The sequence below is a fragment of the Leptonotus elevatus genome, chromosome 9 (assembly GCF_054856555.1).
Source record: "Leptonotus elevatus isolate MCC_2025b chromosome 9, RoL_Lele_1.0, whole genome shotgun sequence".
NCBI classification, from domain to species: domain Eukaryota; kingdom Metazoa; phylum Chordata; class Actinopteri; order Syngnathiformes; family Syngnathidae; genus Leptonotus; species Leptonotus elevatus.
The window spans coordinates 18,797,044-18,814,768 of NC_141247.1; the positions used below are offsets into that span (position 1 = coordinate 18,797,044).

A 17,725-nucleotide genomic window follows, 5' to 3' on the forward strand; every position below is an offset into this window, starting at 1 on the left:
CAAAGCGATACGAATGTAGTGAGTAAACAATTTAAGTACTATATATTGCTGTTTGCGTGTTTTACTGCGCACTGTGGCTTTGGGGATTCACAGAGTATACCACCAACAGAATGAACATTTCGCAAATTCGTGCTAATATCTTACAGATGTACGTAATTTATCCATTCACCACTAATAAGCAGTGCTGCGGGGAAAATAAAGCACAGGCGGCAGTGACAGGGTATGAGGGCATTTTTACTGCTGGCGCGCACAACCTTGTGGTGAATAATGGTACTACAAACCACCAGGAGTCAGCGAAAGAAAGAAAGCACTCTCACTCTCTTTCTCCCTCACTGTCAACGCAGGAATAGTATTATTATTTTAAAGAGTGTGCAAGAATATTAGACTGGGAGGGCTCAAGCCAAAATAGACATGTCTGTTGGTACAGCCCACGCTACAAAATAAGACCACCTCTGTGTCTTTAGTTGCACATGCCAGAAACATAAACAAGAAGCACAAACCTCCACCAAGGCATCTCGATTTCTGTGACCTACTAAAACGTAGTTGATGCAATAATATGATTAAAAACGTTTTGCAACAGCAGAACACAAATCCTGATCATATAGAGGGTGGGCTAAAAGTAGTTATGCACTTAAAAATGTTTTAAGTAACGGGTAAGAGTTTCAAACTACAACTTTTGGTTTCATGAAAGGTTTAGGGTTTCAAAGGAACATTTCAAGACATGATTAGAGGAAAGTAGCAAAGTACAAATACTTTATGTTTGTGTCAGTAGCTTTTTCAGGCGTCTGTTCGATCCAATTTGTATTTTTCTGAGGATTTTTCTTTTACTATGCATTTGAAAACCATACTTTCTAATCCTAATTTTGCCAAAAATGTTTCTTCTTTCAACCTCCACAGATGACGCACCGCTTTAAAAAAAAGAAGTGTAAATAGAGTTATTTTGAATTATTTGATAGTCTGCTTCAAATTAATAAAAGATGAAAAATAGTTTTGTGCATGGCAGCTTTATTCATAAAGCGCATTTTATATACAAGCTAATTATTTTATTCAAAGTAAAATATATAAATCATTTAAAAACAAAATAACTAAATATATTGAAAAAAATATTACAGAAATACAAGGCAACTTACTAAAATTTGTAAAATAGCATACAGTACAAGAAAAAGGTTTTTGAAAGTTATTGTTATTATTATTATTATTACTACTATTATCATTAAAAGTACAACATTTAAAACATTCACAAACAAAAGACCCAAATAAATGTAAAAACAAATGACAGAAAAAGAAGGTAGCTCGGCTTTACCTATGCTGATGTAGTTTATACTCCAATCAACAGGTGGCGCTAGTGAAATTTCAGGATAGCTTTAATGCCCGCCAAGATGCTCACGTGTCACGTGATTGTTCAACAAGAAGGGAGGGGGTGTGAACATGGCCGACGAGTTGAGCGAAGTAAACACAACTGCCGAGAATGGCGAAGCAAAACAAGAGCAAGACCTCGCCAAACTTTCCAACACGGACGCTGACGACAACGCCTGCGACAATAACGTTCTCGACCGGGCTGAGAGGTCGCCGTCAGACAGCAGCTGGTCGGCTCCTCTTCTGTCGCTGGCTCGCAAGGCCACAGAGACGCTCAGTAGCGGGGTGAACTACGCTTCTGGCCGGAGAAACTCCACTGAGAGCCCCGCGGTGGAAAAAGAGCCCGAAAGTGATTTAATCCGCACGGGGAAGAAGCTTCCAGGTAGGCGGGATGGAATACTGTACTGACACCCTCGCTTTAAAGCGGTACTTCCTCTTGCACTTTTAGTTGGCTGTCAGATGTCAAAACACATGACTTCCAGAGAGACAATTCAGATTTGATGGCTTCGTCGTCATGCGGGCTTGCTTTGACATGTCTTACTTTCTCTGACGTCTGACTGATTTATTTTCCACGGAAAGCCGTTAGAGCATTTTGTTCATGTGCGTTACAAAAACTTTTTTTCTCCCACCTCTGAACGACATTTCTGTACACTAGTAGGGCAACTTTGGCATCATCTAACCCTAACACTAGTGACATTGTACAGTTCTTCCAGCCTCAAGTCTACTTGTGTGTTTAAAATACTTGTGCTTTCTGTCAACAACAAAAAACCAGTGGTGCCTCCCAAAGACCCGATGGCAATAGAACGATCCAATCTTCTCAGCATGTTGAAGCTCAGCATCAAGGTTCTAATCCAGTCCTCACTGAGTTTGGGCCGGACGCTGGACTCCGAGTACCCGCCCCTGCAGCAGTTCTTCTTAGTCCTGGAGCACTGCCTCAAACATGGGCTGAAAGGTGACTTGCGTGTTAAACGTAAACTTCACATTCAGTGTGTGTGTATTATCAGTTCTAAGTCGCATGTTTGTTTTGTTTGGTTTTCCAGCCAAAAAGTCCTTTATTGGTCAGAACAAATCCATTTGGGGACCCCTGGAGCTGACTGAGCGGTTGTGTCCGGAATCTGCCAACATAGCCACAAGTGCCAGAGACCTGCCTGGCATCAAGTAGGCGTTGGCCAATTATTTGCCAGTAAAACTGTAGCCAATTCCGCCCGTGAGCCAATTGTGGTCACGCGGTATAGAAGATGAACGCATAGATGAATAAAATGTGTCTGTTTTGTGTTTTTAGGACTGGTTTGGGACGAGGGAGGGCGTGGCTACATTTAGCGCTCATGCAAAAGACGATGGCTGACTACATGAAAGCCTTGCTGGATTGCAAAGATCTCCTGAGGTTTGGAACAATTTAACACGTTGGTGGGTCATGTCGGACGCGTCGCCAATTTCTAATGTCATCTTTATTCCTAGTGAGTTTTATGACCCCGGTGCCCTGATCCTGGAGGAGGAAGGGGCGGTGATGGGGGGGCTGCTCGTGGGCCTCAATGTACTCGATGCAAACCTCTGTATTAAAGGCGAAGATCTGGATTCACAGGTGAGCGACATCAACTCATCACTGTTTAAAAAACTATATATATATTTTTTTCTCTTCTGTAGGTGGGAGTCATTGACTTCTCCCTCTATCTGAAAGACCCGACCAGCACTGAGACCCCGAAAGAGTAAGTATCCCAAAATGATTTACAAAAATATATTTCCAGTGTTTTTGGTGTGTGTTTTTTCTCATCAGTCTCTGCCAGCGGCAAGTGACAGGCAGAACAGTTAGATGATCTTCCATAAGATGACAGAAGTCATTTGCGATTTACATTTGGACAAGAACCATCTTCTAGTCTTTAGCAGTGACGGCTGAAGTGTGGTACGGGAACTCCCTCTAGTGGGATGCAAAAGAAGAACTAAAAACATTTCATCTTTAAGAAATGCTTGTTTTTAAACTTTTAATTTGGTATTATTAAGAAAAACTTTTATGCAGTACATTTTAATTAAACTGTTATTTTAAGTTTGAAAAAATATATATATATATTATTGACCTTTACTTAGGCACAGCGCAAATTTTTGTACTACATAATGTTAAAGGGGCATTCGTTATCTATTGTGTTTTACGCTTGTGGAATTTTCTCATTTTTCATGTAATATTCTGACTTGATGCTTGTAAAATTGTCTTTTCTCATAATACAACTTTACTTTTCCCATCACAATATTGCAATTTTATCATTTTGAAATGTAAAGGTTTTAGTTCCCTTAAAATTTATATTTTTCCCCATTGAAATCCATAACTTTTTGTAATTTTCTTTACCATATTTTGACTTTATTCATGTATACCTTGAAATTGTTCTTATAAACTTCCTTCTTAGATTTTCCTCTTTTTATTTCTTATTTTTTTACTTGTAAGATACAACTTCATGAATATAACCTCTTGTTTTTGACAAGCAAAAGAATGGCGGCCCATTTTAACCCATTCACTGCCATTGACGGCTATAGACGTAAAAAAAAATCATTTAAACTATTTCTATTAGTTTAACATTTTTTTCCACCTTTGCTAACAAGAGTATGAAAACCTAGAATTTTTTTAATTGTAAATTTAGAACAGATATAACATTTTTGATTAATCGTTAGTTAACTAGTGAAGTCATGTGATTAATTTTAATTAAAAAATGTAATCGCCTGACTGGCCTAATTAAAAAATAAATAATAATTTTATTTCTGTTATAAATGTGCAATAAAAAAGTCTAGGTTTTCATAAAAAATGAAATGAAAAAAATGTTAAACTAATAGAAATAGTTCACATGAATTTTTGACGTCTATAGTCGTCAATGGCAGTGAATGAGTTAATGCTGTTATGGTGATTGTGGGGGGGGGGGGGGGATACAGATTTTTAACAAACTATATCGCCACTGTGTTGTAAACCAAGGTGCCCCTGAAGTCTAAACATGATTTTCACCCTTGTGTCTCATTCATGTCATTTCAGTAACGCCAAGATGACGGCCATCTTGGATCAGAAGCATTACATTGAGGAGTTGAATCGTCACCTGAGTGGCACCGTCACAGACCTTCAGTCCAAGATGGACTCTCTGGAGAAAACCAACAGCAAACTTGTAGAAGAGGTCAGAAAATGAATTGGCAGCCAATCATACTTTTGCCCTGCTTAGAAGTTGACAATCAACAATCAAAACATTTCTAATAGTCTATTTTTCATTTAGCTCACGGCAGCGACAGACAGAATCAACGCTCTGCGAGAAGAACAGGACCAGCTGAGACAGGACAACGAGCTGATCTTGCTCGCCAGTCAGAAAAAAGAAGAGGTCCGAATGCCGGCCGCTCAATTTGACACAGCCTCCAATTGGACAAATCCATTTTTTTTCTTTTTCTATTTTTTGCTGCTTTCCCAGGCTGCACTTCAGGACAGCCAGGTGGAGCTGGAGACGTACAGACAAAGCCGGCAAGGCCTGGATGAGATGTATAATGTTGTGTGGAAGCAGTACAAGGAAGAGAAGCGCATTCACCAGGTCAGGTATCGATCGTTGGTAGCTCTCAACTGTTTGACTAAGTCCACATAGACACGTAGAGGCTCAAAAATAGCCAGGGATTGTTTGATACCACTTTTTTTTTCAGGCCGATACTTAGTACTGATACCACAACCACTTATGATACATTTTTTTAAAAAAGGATACATCATTTGAAAGAAATATCTAAATAGTATTTTCCTTAAAATGGCATGAAATTAATGGCAATTTTCTATTCTTCTAATTTCTAGTTTGTAATCGTAAAACATTAAAAATATACAAGTATTGGCCGACATTGCCAGTACCAATACCTTGAAATATGGTCTCGGTAGCGATAACTGGCATCGGTACTCGCCCATCCTTAATAACTTAATTGGCTCCATATTTGGACCGGACAGTAACATTTATATTTATATTGTGTAGAGCCCGACCTATATGAATTTTATTTTTGGCTGATTCTGATATTTGGCAGAATAATATTACAGATGAATCGATAGATTATTAAAAATAAAAGCACTAATAGGGATATGAATTACATGCTGAATGTTTGACTTTTTTTTTTTTTTTTTACAATATCATGTCCTTTATTTATTGTACAATGTTACTGAAAGATAAATCTGATGATTTTTTATTTTAATAATTTTTTGGAAGGGAAATTTGACTGTCATTATCTTTGCCTTAAGTTGTAAATGTAAATATTATTATTTTTTTAACTGCTAATTTTAAAGCGCTAATATCGTCTGGCTGTTAAATCATTACACAATATTATAATATTTCACAGGGTGTCCATTAAGTCTGGGTGCATGGTAAAAATATATACTTCTAAAAACATTTTTTTTTTATCCAATTGTAATGTTGATAAATAATGTTTTCAACATGACTTCCATTATTTTCAATGCATACTTTGGATGCGCTTTGCAAAATTTAGGTGAACTCGATGGAATAGATCGAAGGTTGAATTTGTCCGCAATTTTGTGATATAACCATCCTTCTTGTCCAAATCTTCATTCCAGGGAGGAAAAATGATATAAATAAATAAAATAGTAAAATCCCTTAGTATGTAGCCAGACTTTGTGGATACCCTTTATCGTATGTTATTACAATTAGATCCTGTTTTCACTTTAATTTATTATCTAGGGATTTGCTCAATTTGGACCATCGTTTTTTGAAGCATGCTATAGCAGGCGTGACCAACATATCCAACGTTTTAGGAGTTGGAGCGAGAGCTGGAGCTGCAGTTGGTACTGAAGCAGGAGATGGAGATGGCCATGAAGCTGCTGGAGAAGGACTCGCACGACAAACAGGACTCACTGGCTGCCTTGCGACTCCAACTGGACCAAGTCAAAGCTCTCAACCTTCAAATGTTCCACAAAGCGCAGGTAACGCGCTCGTAATGACACTTCAACTCGAGACTCCGCACGCATTTGTCACCAGCTTTGGGGCCCCGGCAGGACTTTGAACGAGAGGCGGGCAAAAAACAGGCGGAGGCTGAACAGCTGGAGCGCAAGATGGACGACATGACGAAAGCCATGGCGGAACTCGAGCGCAGGTACGTTTTTGTGTATTGATCACTTTGATCCCATCCACACACATTTTTTTAAACAAGCGTTTCCAAAGTGCTGCATACAATACAATAAGTACAATAAAACAAATATATACATTAAAAATAAATAAAATGCTAAAATACAATAAATAAAATTAATACATTAAAAATAAATAAAATCAATGTAAAAAAGCACGAAAAGACCGCAAGGACCACACAATTCTAACTAACTAACTAACTAAAAGGCAAAAAATAGAAGTGGGTCTTAAGACTTGTGACACTTCACTGTGGGAGCAGTGGATGATGACGACGACCGATGTTAATGAAATGACGTGCTTGTTAGGCTGCAGAATTCAGAAAAGGATCGTAAGAAGAGCGACCAGTCAGATAAAGACTTGAGAATGGAGCTGGAAGGAAAAGTCAACGCTCTTGAAAAACAACTGAGTGACCTGGACGCACTAAGGTAAACACACAATTTATCATTCAACTATTGTTATGGTGTGTAATAGTTTTGGATTTGTCATTGTAGTTCCTTTTTTTTTTTTTTTCCAATAATTTGGGAGCAGGTTTGTTGTAATGTTTTTTTATTTTTTTATTTAGTTATTAGTTTTAGTATTGTTTTAATTTTTTTAAACATATACAAATTGTCGCTGTCCTGTGAAAAACACTTATGTCCGAAAAAAAAAGAAAATCTTTACATTTTTACATTTATGGGATGAAACTGAATGCAGACGTCTCAAAAATGTAAAAAATTATATATATATATATATATATAACTTTTTTACTGCCACACGTTATCCAAAAACCCCAGACAGTGCCAGCCACTTATTTCGTTCTTAAGTAATCACCATTTGAATTAGGCAGTTTGAGTGACATTAAGTGAAAATATATGATGAAAACAAGCTTTTTGTGAAAAGAAAAATTTTCTGCACAATGACTTTGACACTAATATTGTAAATTAGATTTAATGTGACAAAGGCTTTTACCATTCACGTCATCCTTGAAAACATTCTATTTCTTTCATGTAATTTGATACCCCAGGAGCCCATTGAAAATAGATACAATGCTGCCATCTGCTGGCAATAGTTGGTGGGTGTTTTTGGATTTTCACAACCCCATTCAAAAAAGTAGTTGACGTTAATTGACGTTATTGGCGGCATTCATTGGGATTTTAGTACACGTCAATAAACGTTCTTGGCGGTAAAAGTTATTTTTATTTTTATGGACATTCGTGTTTCTTCGTATTATTAACTAATTTGTTTTATGTGGTAAGGTTGGGCTTGGAGAAGGAGCTGGTGGTCGAGAGGGAGCAGCGGCAAGGCCTTCAGAAAGCCCTCCAGAGGGAGCAGGACAACAGTGCCGAGCTTCGCACGCAACTGCAACAACTCCAAGGCCTGCACGCCGTCAGTAATTCCACACTTTTAGCTATCAATACTTTTGAATTGATGGATGGTGCGCAGGGATTACATTTTACCACAAGACACATTCGTGATCATATAATTTTCATTATTATAGTTTAAAGCTTATTAGGAAATTATATTACATAAACAATTTCAAAGTTTTTAATATAGAAATGATGTCGGAATTTGCCGTCTGTTTGATGAATGTGTAAATTATGAGTTTGACTTTTTCAGTCAAACCACTGAAATAAAAGATATTTGATCATAATAATAAATAACTACAGTAACTTTTTACCATGTAGACTGATGTAGGATATTTTAAAAAGTTGTCAATTTCTGGTAGCTCAATGTACGACGGTGTATTAGGGCCACGTATAATTTTTTTAAAAGGCGGGGGCAATAATCCAAGAGAAAAAATTTGTGAGTCTATAAAATGGCAAATTTGCAATTTTATAAAGTGGCAGATTTGCAAGAAAAAATACTAAAAAACAAAGCAAGAGACAAAGACGTTTGCAAAGGTCCCTGACGATCAAGCATTTAAGTTAATTTATTAAAATAAATAATATACTAATAAATTTACTTGTACATTTATGTTTACAGAATTATTTTTTACCCATTCCTACATTTTGGTATTTTTTTGTATAAGTGTCGAATCTGCTGCTCTCCATCATTCACTTGCATTTACCTAAAGTATGCTAGCTTCTGATTGGTTATGTATTTTTCGTAAATTTGATTTTTTTTCTCGCTAATTTGCCCCCGCCCACAAAAAAACATTTGTTTGTACGTGGCCCTAATCCGCCGTCGTATGAGTTAGCATGCTTAATTTGTGATTTATTTATATTTTTAGGAGCTGCAGGATCTGAAGCAGGAGAAGCAGCAGCTGCAGCAGATATGCGAGCAGCAGGAGCAGGCGTTGCAAGAGATGGGCCTTCATCTCAGCCAGTCAGTTGTTGACCACGTTTCCTTATTGTTGCCAGTGACACGTTATGTCATGTTATTCCATCGCATTTTCTTAAGGTCGAAACTCAAGATGGAGGACTTTAAGGAGGTTAATAAAGCACTGAAGGTAAAATGTGAAATGTTTATTACACTTGGCTGTGTTTATTTTAAATGCCGATTGGTGCTTGCAGGGCCACGCCTGGTTAAAAGATGACGAGGCCACGCAATGCAAGCAATGCCAAAAAGAGTTCTCCATCTCACGAAGAAAGGTTCGATTATTTTTTTTTTCATGTGTTCAAATTGAAGCCACGTTGCTGTCTCACGCCATTTTCTTGTTTTTTAGCACCATTGCAGGAACTGCGGGGATATTTACTGCGGCATTTGCTCCAGTAACGAGCTGGCCTTGCCTTCGTATCCTCGTCCCGTGCGGGTGTGTGACATGTGCCACTCTTTGTTGCTGCAGAGGAGTTCGTCCAAATCTTCTTGACCCGCCGCCATTTTGGATCTCACGCTGCACAGACACTACATTTATTAGCCACGTTTATGAATGTCAATTTTGTGTTCAATGTGAACGTTCACGCATTACATGGATGCCGTTCTGGTCAAGATCATTCATTTTTCTATTATGTACCACCGGTAGGTATGTTGAGGTTCCACCAAGGAATTTTTCAGCGCTCTTATTTTGATATTCACATTGTGATGCACTAACACTGCAGTAGCCACGTTTACATCAGTCCCATTGCATCTTTGCAAATTGTGAATAGATTGATACAAATCTATTTTAGAATGTATTAACACACACGGTGGATCGTGTACACTCCGAAGAGCTTTTTTCTATAATCTAGGGAAATCACATTTTTAACTTGATATTTAATGAATGAATAAAATTTGCAATATTTCCACGACAGTCCAACTAGTTTATTGACTTTGCTCACAGAAAATACAAATAGCATTACAGGCAGAAGACAGGAGGTCATGTCAACTGATTCCAGAGTGAGTTGCTCCCGATGGTTCCCGGCAAGAAAACAAAAAAAAAAGTGCCTTCTAACTGGTCAAACCTTACATGCTGTCAGTGCGGAATTTTCATTTAACTTGTACCACTGTAAATTAAACAAAGCATTGTTGAAAAAGCTGAAACGAGGCCTAACAGATTTGTTCGTGCACTCTGACATACAAAATAACGCGGTAAAACAAAATGAGTTGACAAAATCCTGGGTAGTGAAAAAAGAGCCGGTGACAACTTGTGATAGTAGATAAACTCTCACGCACTCTAAAAAAAAATAATAATACAAACCCCTGAATGAGCTCAACCACCCCTGAACCCGTGTACTTATGGATGAGACATTTCCGGTCATTGCAGCAAAATTCCGAGTTAAAACAAATTTCACAAAAAAATTAAACGGTACAACAACAGTAAAAAAAAGAGAGAAAAAGACTACATTCCCCATCCCCCACCAAGTCCATTCATGGAGCTTCTGCTACTGCCGCCTCCACCACCACCGCCACCATAGTAACTGCTTCCCATTCCGCCCTGGTTACCTAACAAGAGAGAGAAAATACACAATATAGGACCCCACAGTTCCAGAATGGTCCACCCCAATTTTTTTTTTTGCTTTTCAGAGCAAATGCTATGGAACTCACTATAATCACTGTAGCCGCCCATGTTTCCTTGGCTGCTGTACCCGCCAGAATAGCCCGAGCTCAGCTGGCCGCTACTGTAAGACGATTGGCTCCCTGTGAGAAAAATAAAAAAAAAACCAAAAATGATCTTCTGTTGCGTTCACAACAAAACCATCCGACAAGTTTGCTATGAGCCAAACTCACCCCCCATCATCTGACTGCTGTAAGAGCCGTTACTGCCACCTGCTGTTGAGTTTAAGAACAGCTCCACATAGCGGTGCTCTGAGGGACCAGCATAAAGAAAGGATTCCACGCTTTGCAACTTTGCGGTCGCCGGCGACAATTGTGCCAAACTCACGCATGTTAGCTTTGTCTTTGGACATGGCGGCCACGGCATCCTCGTGTGTTGCAAACTCGACGTCGGCCTCCCCGGTCACCCGGCCGTCGGGGCCCACCTCAATATGAACCCGCACTGGATTCAACGGGGAGAAGAACTGCCACAAGCAAATAATAAATTAAAAAAAACATTTCAGTAGGGAACAAAGAACTTGCAGTAGGCACGGGCCGATATTAGATCCTGACAATATGATAAACGTGAGCAAAAATATTGCGGTATTAAAATTACAGCTCTTAAAATTACTATTTTTTTTTTATATAATTGGATGGCACTATTTTAAAAAAAATAAGCATTTTACAGGGTTTCTGCAGGCATCACCAAATCAAATTTGATGCATTTTAATGCGACTTAAAACAAATTGAATGCCCTGTATATTCACATGTGCACACATGTGGTTGTATCAATTAGTACAGTGATAGTAACTTTATAGTAATTCCTAACATTACAAACGTTATGGTTAAAAGGAGGAAACATTGTCAGATTTGTGTTAAGGTAATGTTCTGCCACTAGATGGCATTAGTGTTTCATGTTGGACATCGGTGACAGGAATGCTACATTTTTCTTTTAAAAATTCAGAGCAATTGGTATTTGGAAATAAAGCAACTCTGACGACAGGCTATTTTCATTGTAAATTACAATTAGTCACCAGTATCAAAAAATAGATGTATTTTTATCACATTATTGCTAAATTGTGATATAGTGATTTTTTTTAATATACACAAAATATTCAATTTAATTAATATTTCAATAATTTTTATTAAAATAATATTAAATGAATATAAATAAATTAAATGTTTTTTTATATTAATATTTAACTCTGAAAGCAGCCAATCATATGGTGCCCTGCTCATCTAAAAAAAAAAAAGAAAAGAAAAAAAGGAACAGCTCAAACTATCAAACAAACTAATCAGCCCATGCCTACTTTGCGATAATCTCATTCCGCCTTATGAAGTCAACTTGGCCTTACAATGTAGATGTCGGATTCAGTGGCCCTGTAAGGAAGCCCCCTCATATGGACACAGTGTCCCGTTGTGCTCTGAAAGGACGAGCCGCCGCCGTCGCTGTACCGGCTGTCCGACACGCCTGAATATATAAAATCGAGACAAAGCCATTTTAGGAGGAATCTTTTCCAATCGCACTACCACTTGTGCCATGCTGAGTAAATGGAGAGAATGCTGCAACAATTGATCACCAAATCGGACTTCACTCCTTCGTCCGCTCGACACACCTCCACCGTAGCCTCCGCGGCGCATTCGGTCGTAGGAGCCCCCCCGGTTCATCATGTTATAGCTGCCGCGGCCGCCAGAGGGCCGGTCGTAAGGGCCCGGTCTCTGCATGCTCATGGGCTTCCGCTGCGGCTCGTAATGGGTCCGCACCTCGGCGCGGCTACTCTTGAAGATCTCAATGTACCTGACGTGCATAGAAAGGTCGCGGTGAGGGAGCGAGGAAAGGTCAGGGCGGAGTTTGTTAAGCAGAAACTGTCTTGGTGCAGCCCGTCACAGTAATAGTTTTTTTTTTTTGGCCATGTGAATTTAAATTAATTGCAACAAATTAGAAAAAGGGCCTCAGACTTTTCTTATGGTTACCTGGATTTACTTGCAAGTGAAAATGAGATGCCCTGTATTGTTGCCGTGGCAGCCATTGTCCTGTTATTAGCGTAGGCAGCGTTACCTGTGAAGGTGGCCTCCGTGTCCTTCAAAGTTGGCCTCCAGGGATTTATCCTTACCAACGTCAACCGCTACTGAACATACCAGTTGTCACTGTGCTTAATTTTATTTTACAAATGTTTCCATGGAGCGTATGGAGGACCAAACTGCCAAAATTGAAAATAAATAAATGACTAAATAAATGAATAAAAGTGAAAATAAAAACGGACATTAAAAAAATGTATTTCAAAAATTTTATATGAATGGAAATAAAAACATTTCAAAAAAATATATATATATAATTTTTTTGTGGTTGTTTTTATTTCTATTTTTATTTATTTTTTTAAATTATTTTTTTAAATAAATTTTTATTTTCGTTTTTATTCATTTATTTATTTTTAATTTTGGCAGTTTTGGTCCTCCATTGGAGCAATGTGTTGCATTGTCATAAAGGTTAGTTAGTGTTTGTGGTCAAATCATAATAAAAAATAAAAAAAATAAACTACAAAAGTCAAATTGTCATGTCAGTGAGTTCATGTTGCGGGTGCACACCATAAGAAAAGCAAACGTTTCCAGCCAACCAACCAACCATCCCCACCTGTGCCCTATTCTTTCCTTGTGTTTCTTTAGAGCCTTTTCAGCTATATCCTGTGAAGCAAACTGCACGAAGGCCTCCCCCGTACTCCTCCCCTGGATGTCCACCGGCAATGTTATCCCATTTGGCACGATTTCCAACCCTTCAACCCAAGGACAGATAACCCCAGCGGGGAACATATTAAATCACATGCCCAATCACACAAAGAAATGTCGCTAAGAAAGAGAAAGAGAAAACAAAAAACAAAAAAACTTATGGAACACTCTAAACATAAATCACACATACCAGTTGAGAACCAGCCGCTGGCATGTTGGATTTTTTTGTATGTATTTTTACCAATTGATATAGGAAGACGGTGACATGAATTCAAATGACTCTTATCAGTTGCGTGTTACGTCAATAGACTTTTTTTCCTTAAGCTAAGTGTAAGAAGATGGGGTAGGGTCACAGTGCAAAGACGATTAATTGAATGTAGGGAGGGTTAAAGCGGAAGTAAAAGAAAAAACAATCGTCACAGTATTCTGATTAATATTGCATTTGTGGAATAGGAATTTAGCAGAAAAATCCACCGGTTTTAATCCATCTCATTTTGTGCTTATATCGCAAGGATAGCCTGTTTTCTAGGTTTGGGCATATGATGTTCGCAATGCGAGCCCGGAGGTACTTTGATGTCAATTTCAGTTGACAGCAGAGGGCAGTACAGAAAAAAAAAAATGGCCGTCCCCTTAGATGCATAAAAAATAATAATAACAATTTAGGGTTGTGCAATTAATTGAAAATTTAATTACAACTTCAATTATTACACTCCACAATTACAAAATCAGCATAATAGTAAAAAAAAAAAGAGATTAATATTTTTTTTTTAAATAACTAATTTAATAAATTTTGTTTCATACAAAAGTAACCTGCATAATTATAGTGTTTCAAAGATTTATTTGTCTTAATATTTTTTACGTTTAAACATTTTCTTGTTTTGTGCCCCCCCCCCCAAAAATGACCGTCCTAATCATGATATCAATTATTACCAAAACAATCATGATGAATATTTTCTTCATAATCAATCCTTATCTACAAACATTATTAATCAGAATACCTTGTACATAGCACATATTATTGCAAAACAATTTTTGACTTGACTTCTGCTTTCAGTCAATGAGACTGTCTATTATTTTATTAACTACAATAAAGTAGGGGGGGAAAAAAGTTATATTTCTTCATGGTCCATAAACGTAACTTTTAAACGGGATGACAACCGGGGGGCAAGGGAATTAAGTGTTTATCAAAGGGGTCACCAACATGGCATCACAAGGCTGTGATCTAAAAATAGCTCAGTGATGTGATGGTGCTTTTCCTAGGGCATGTTGCGATCATTTGCAAGCAAAACACACTGTTGCACATTGCTATTTATGAGTTTCCCATGTTGCTCATTGTTAGGAGGCATTGTAAGGAAACAGTCACGTGACCAGGGGGGTTTCACTTAGGTGAATATTATTAATTATAACTAAGGCCCAACCAAATAATCAGCCGATATGAGCTCTTTTAAAAATACAAAAAAATAATTTATATAGATTTTTCTTTCACACACTACAATAAAAAAAATACATTAAAAAGCCTGCTGTAAAATTAAACAAATAATAAAGGACAAAGTATTCTAAAACAGTCAACATTTATTTATTTGATTTATTATATGTATATATTGTAATCAATCTGTTATCGGAATTTTATTCTCCCAAATATCAGAATTGACCTTAAAAAAAAAAGAAGCCATATTGGCCTGACCTTAATTATAACAAATCTAATTTGAGCTATTTCGGAAATGTGTATAAAACCGGAAGCCCTTCGCATTGGTCAGTATGCAGGAAATAGCTGTCACGTTGCCCACCAAAAATTGGTGACCCCTGGATTATCACATTGGGGATGTGCCGGTAAGCTTTCATTACTTTTGGTTCACTTTATACAGATCATGGCACAATATTACTTTAATTTATAGCCAGAGTATATAGAATAGGACAGACCAAACATTGATTTAGCTCTTTGTGGTGTCACTTTCTTTACTGAAATAAATTGACTGGGGCTGTAACTATCCATTAATTTCATGATTATTTTCTCTATTAACCAATTGGCTGTTTGTCAAAAATCTTTGAAAATAATTTTGCCAAATATTAAATGTATTTTGTCTACAGACTAAAAATCAAAATCAATCTACTGTCACAGAAGAAACAAAATCTATGACAAATCAATTAAGTCATGCTGTAGCTTTAAAACTGACAAAAACTTAGGAGACAATGACAGTCAACAAAAACGGTAGGCAACATAAAGGCGCTAAGGAAAAAAGAAAAAAAAGAAAAAGATACCGGCACATCTCGTTTGCATCGCACATTTCTCCCCTTGAACAACGCGACACTATAAATTATTCCTAGCTTCTTTCAGGTATCATTAATCACTACTATATGAGATGCATCCCATTACCGGAATAATGAACACGATTAATATAATTATTCTTCAGTGTCAGAGGGGCTCGGGATTGTAAAACAGATATAAATTGCTCAGTGTCTAAGAGAGAACGGAAACAATAAAAGGAAGACTTCAGGGTAGATCAAATTCAAAGTCACAAATGAAGAAAACTTCTTACCTGAGAAAAACTGGACAATCTCCTCTTTGCTGCAGCCAAAGGGGAGGCCTCGTAATCGCACAAGTCCATCTCCGGCTGTCTCTGGACAGTTCGGACCAGTGTGCTTCATCACCCAATCCATCTCCACATTGTTGGATTTAAACACTGTTGCGACACAATTAGATAAATACAATCGCGTTGACTTACATGCAGTAAATAGTGCCTATGGATAGAAATTTTGCTGGACTTGTATGAAGTAAGTATGAACAAACGTTATGGTTAAAAGGAGAAAACATTGCCAGATTTGTGTTAAGGTAAACGAGATGGCATTAGTGTTTCATGTTGCACATTGGTGACAGGAATGCAACATTTTTATTTTCAAAATTCAGAGCAATTGGTATTTGGAAATAAAGCAACTCGGACTACAGGCTATTTTCATTGTAAATTACAATCACCAGTATCAAAAATATATATATAGCTATAGTAATTCCTTTACACGACGTTGTATGTAAAATAAAGAACAAGTATTTAAATGTTATACTTATTTATATATATATATTTTTATATATACACAAAACATTCAATTTAATTAATATTTCAATATTTTTTAGGCATTGCTGACAGTCAGTTAAAATATTTTAACATTTTTCATTATAGGTAAGTTTTTTTTATAATTACTCTCACCCTCCACATATCTGTGCCCCATCGTTTCTCTGTCCTTCTTCAAGGCTTGCTTGAGGTCGTCTTCCGCTTCCAGCTCGACAAACGCCTCTCCGCTGGGACGACCCTCTCTCGTGGAGGTGAAATGGACGCCGCCGCCATTGCCAAGAATTTTGCAGTCTAAAATTTGAAATATAACAAACATTGGAAGTCATCATATTATATATTTTTTCTTTTTTCATTTACAATGAAACCAACCTGAGAAAAATCTCTGCACTTCATCCACCGAACAGGACCAAGGGAGACCCCTGATTCGTACAACGTAGCCTTCATCAGCCATACCTAGTCACAAATCTAAAAAAAATAAAAAAGAAGAAAAAAATTTCACATATGAAACCGTCAATGAATGAATGAATGGAAGTATGTGCAACGTCACAATGGGACTAAAACACGTGGTTTTGTTCAATTCAAATTCTGCTCGGACGTGGTTCGCAACATCTTCAACACTCAGTTTTTGACTACGACTACTGTTAAGTACTGGATCGTAATAATCGACTTTTGTTTTTTTTTTTAAAGCTCTGCACACAACTAGGTAGTACATATAAAACCACAATTACTAGTTGTTCCGCTTCACCGAAAGACTGGCGCTACTTCACAAAATGGAACACTTTAGTGCATTCATTGCAAAGGGCCTACAGTACTAAGCACAACAAATTACAACTATTGGTTGCACGGACTGGAGATACAACATGAATAGTTAATGATAATGGCACTATTTTCTCCCAAGTTACACGCGTGCACACTACCGCACCCTGTTCGAAGAACAAAAGCGGCCTTCGCAGTCTGCCTGCGCCACGTTAGCCTAACTCGTTAGCTTCTTGGCTAGCATTTGCTAACTAAATAAGTAAATGCGTTTGAAGAACCTAGTGGTAGCTATGATCACATCATTAAAGAGAAAACGTTGCGCCGGAGAAAGTACAAACAAAGAGCAAGTGCATTCCTTACCTTTAAATCACAGAGAGAACACGATGAAGATAGCGAAACGCGAAGGCCTGGCGTGATGGAGCCGAAAGTAACTGAAAGCTGGGTTGCCAGGCGTCATAACTAAGTCCCTTTAAGAAATACAAAAGCACGCATTCTCTTGAGACTCACTCCACCGTCCTAACTTTGCGTCAATTAGCACGTGACTAACTTCAAATAATTCATAAGCCATTAAGTTATCTTCTTGTAGTTGTAGCTGCTAGAAAAGAGTAAATCATGTCTAAGTCGGACGAAATATACTCAAAAATTGTAATGTGGTTTTAAAACCAATCTGGCAACCCTGAAAGGCGCCTCAACGTGCGTCCACGCCCAAGAGGGATGACGTTGTTGTCCCAGGATGGCGGGCTGAGATGAAACCAACCTACCCTAAAA

General features: G+C 37.7%; 2 protein-coding genes across 4 annotated transcripts; one reads left to right on the forward strand and one right to left on the reverse strand.

Moving 5' to 3' along the window:
- The first annotated feature begins 1,417 nt into the window (after positions 1-1,417).
- On the forward strand, positions 1,418-9,685 carry rufy1 (RUN and FYVE domain containing 1). Its single transcript, XM_086084626.1, has 17 exons — positions 1,418-1,738; positions 2,129-2,308; positions 2,397-2,514; positions 2,639-2,740; positions 2,815-2,938; positions 3,001-3,062; positions 4,367-4,502; positions 4,599-4,700; positions 4,788-4,904; positions 6,113-6,280; positions 6,353-6,450; positions 6,788-6,907; positions 7,718-7,847; positions 8,692-8,786; positions 8,862-8,910; positions 8,975-9,052; positions 9,127-9,685. Exons 1-17 carry the CDS (start codon positions 1,429-1,431, stop codon positions 9,268-9,270), a joined length of 2,133 nt encoding a protein of 710 aa, XP_085940752.1. The 5' UTR covers positions 1,418-1,428; the 3' UTR covers positions 9,271-9,685.
- hnrnph1 (heterogeneous nuclear ribonucleoprotein H1) lies at positions 9,680-17,509 on the reverse strand. 3 transcript variants are annotated; one of them, XM_086084628.1, is made up of 11 exons: positions 17,318-17,509; positions 16,571-16,666; positions 16,337-16,492; positions 15,674-15,817; positions 13,045-13,183; positions 12,029-12,210; positions 11,768-11,883; positions 10,762-10,897; positions 10,608-10,685; positions 10,425-10,517; positions 9,680-10,322 (listed from the first exon to the last, which is right to left on the reverse strand). In XM_086084628.1, the coding sequence occupies exons 2-11, from the start codon at positions 16,650-16,652 to the stop codon at positions 10,219-10,221; spliced, it is 1,230 nt and encodes a 409-aa protein (XP_085940754.1). In that variant the 5' UTR covers positions 16,653-16,666; positions 17,318-17,509; the 3' UTR covers positions 9,680-10,218. The 3 variants fall into 3 exon arrangements, with proteins under 3 accessions (XP_085940754.1, XP_085940753.1, XP_085940755.1); XM_086084627.1 differs by having other exon boundaries at positions 11,993-12,210; positions 17,318-17,484; XM_086084629.1 differs by having other exon boundaries at positions 10,255-10,326; positions 11,993-12,210; positions 17,318-17,484.
- Positions 17,510-17,725: the final 216 nt, after the last annotated feature.

Bases quoted from the DNA above. Each gene is read 5' to 3' on its own strand.
- rufy1 (XM_086084626.1), top strand. From the start codon at position 1,429: ATGGCCGACGAGTTGAGCGAAGTAAACACAACTGCCGAGAATGGCGAA. The intron at 2,741-2,814 runs GTTTGGAACAAT...CTTTATTCCTAG, and splicing joins GATTGCAAAGATCTCCTGAG to TGAGTTTTATGACCCCGGTG. The intron at 7,848-8,691 runs GTCAGTAATTCC...TTATATTTTTAG, and splicing joins AACTCCAAGGCCTGCACGCC to GAGCTGCAGGATCTGAAGCA.
- hnrnph1 (XM_086084627.1), bottom strand. From the start codon at position 16,652: ATGGCTGATGAAGGCTACGTTGTACGAATCAGGGGTCTCCCTTGGTCC. The intron at 13,184-15,673 runs GTAAGAAGTTTT...CTTGGGTTGAAG, and splicing joins GATTGTCCAGTTTTTCTCAG to GGTTGGAAATCGTGCCAAAT. The intron at 10,518-10,607 runs GTGAGTTTGGCT...TTTTTCTCACAG, and splicing joins CAGCAGTCAGATGATGGGGG to GGAGCCAATCGTCTTACAGT.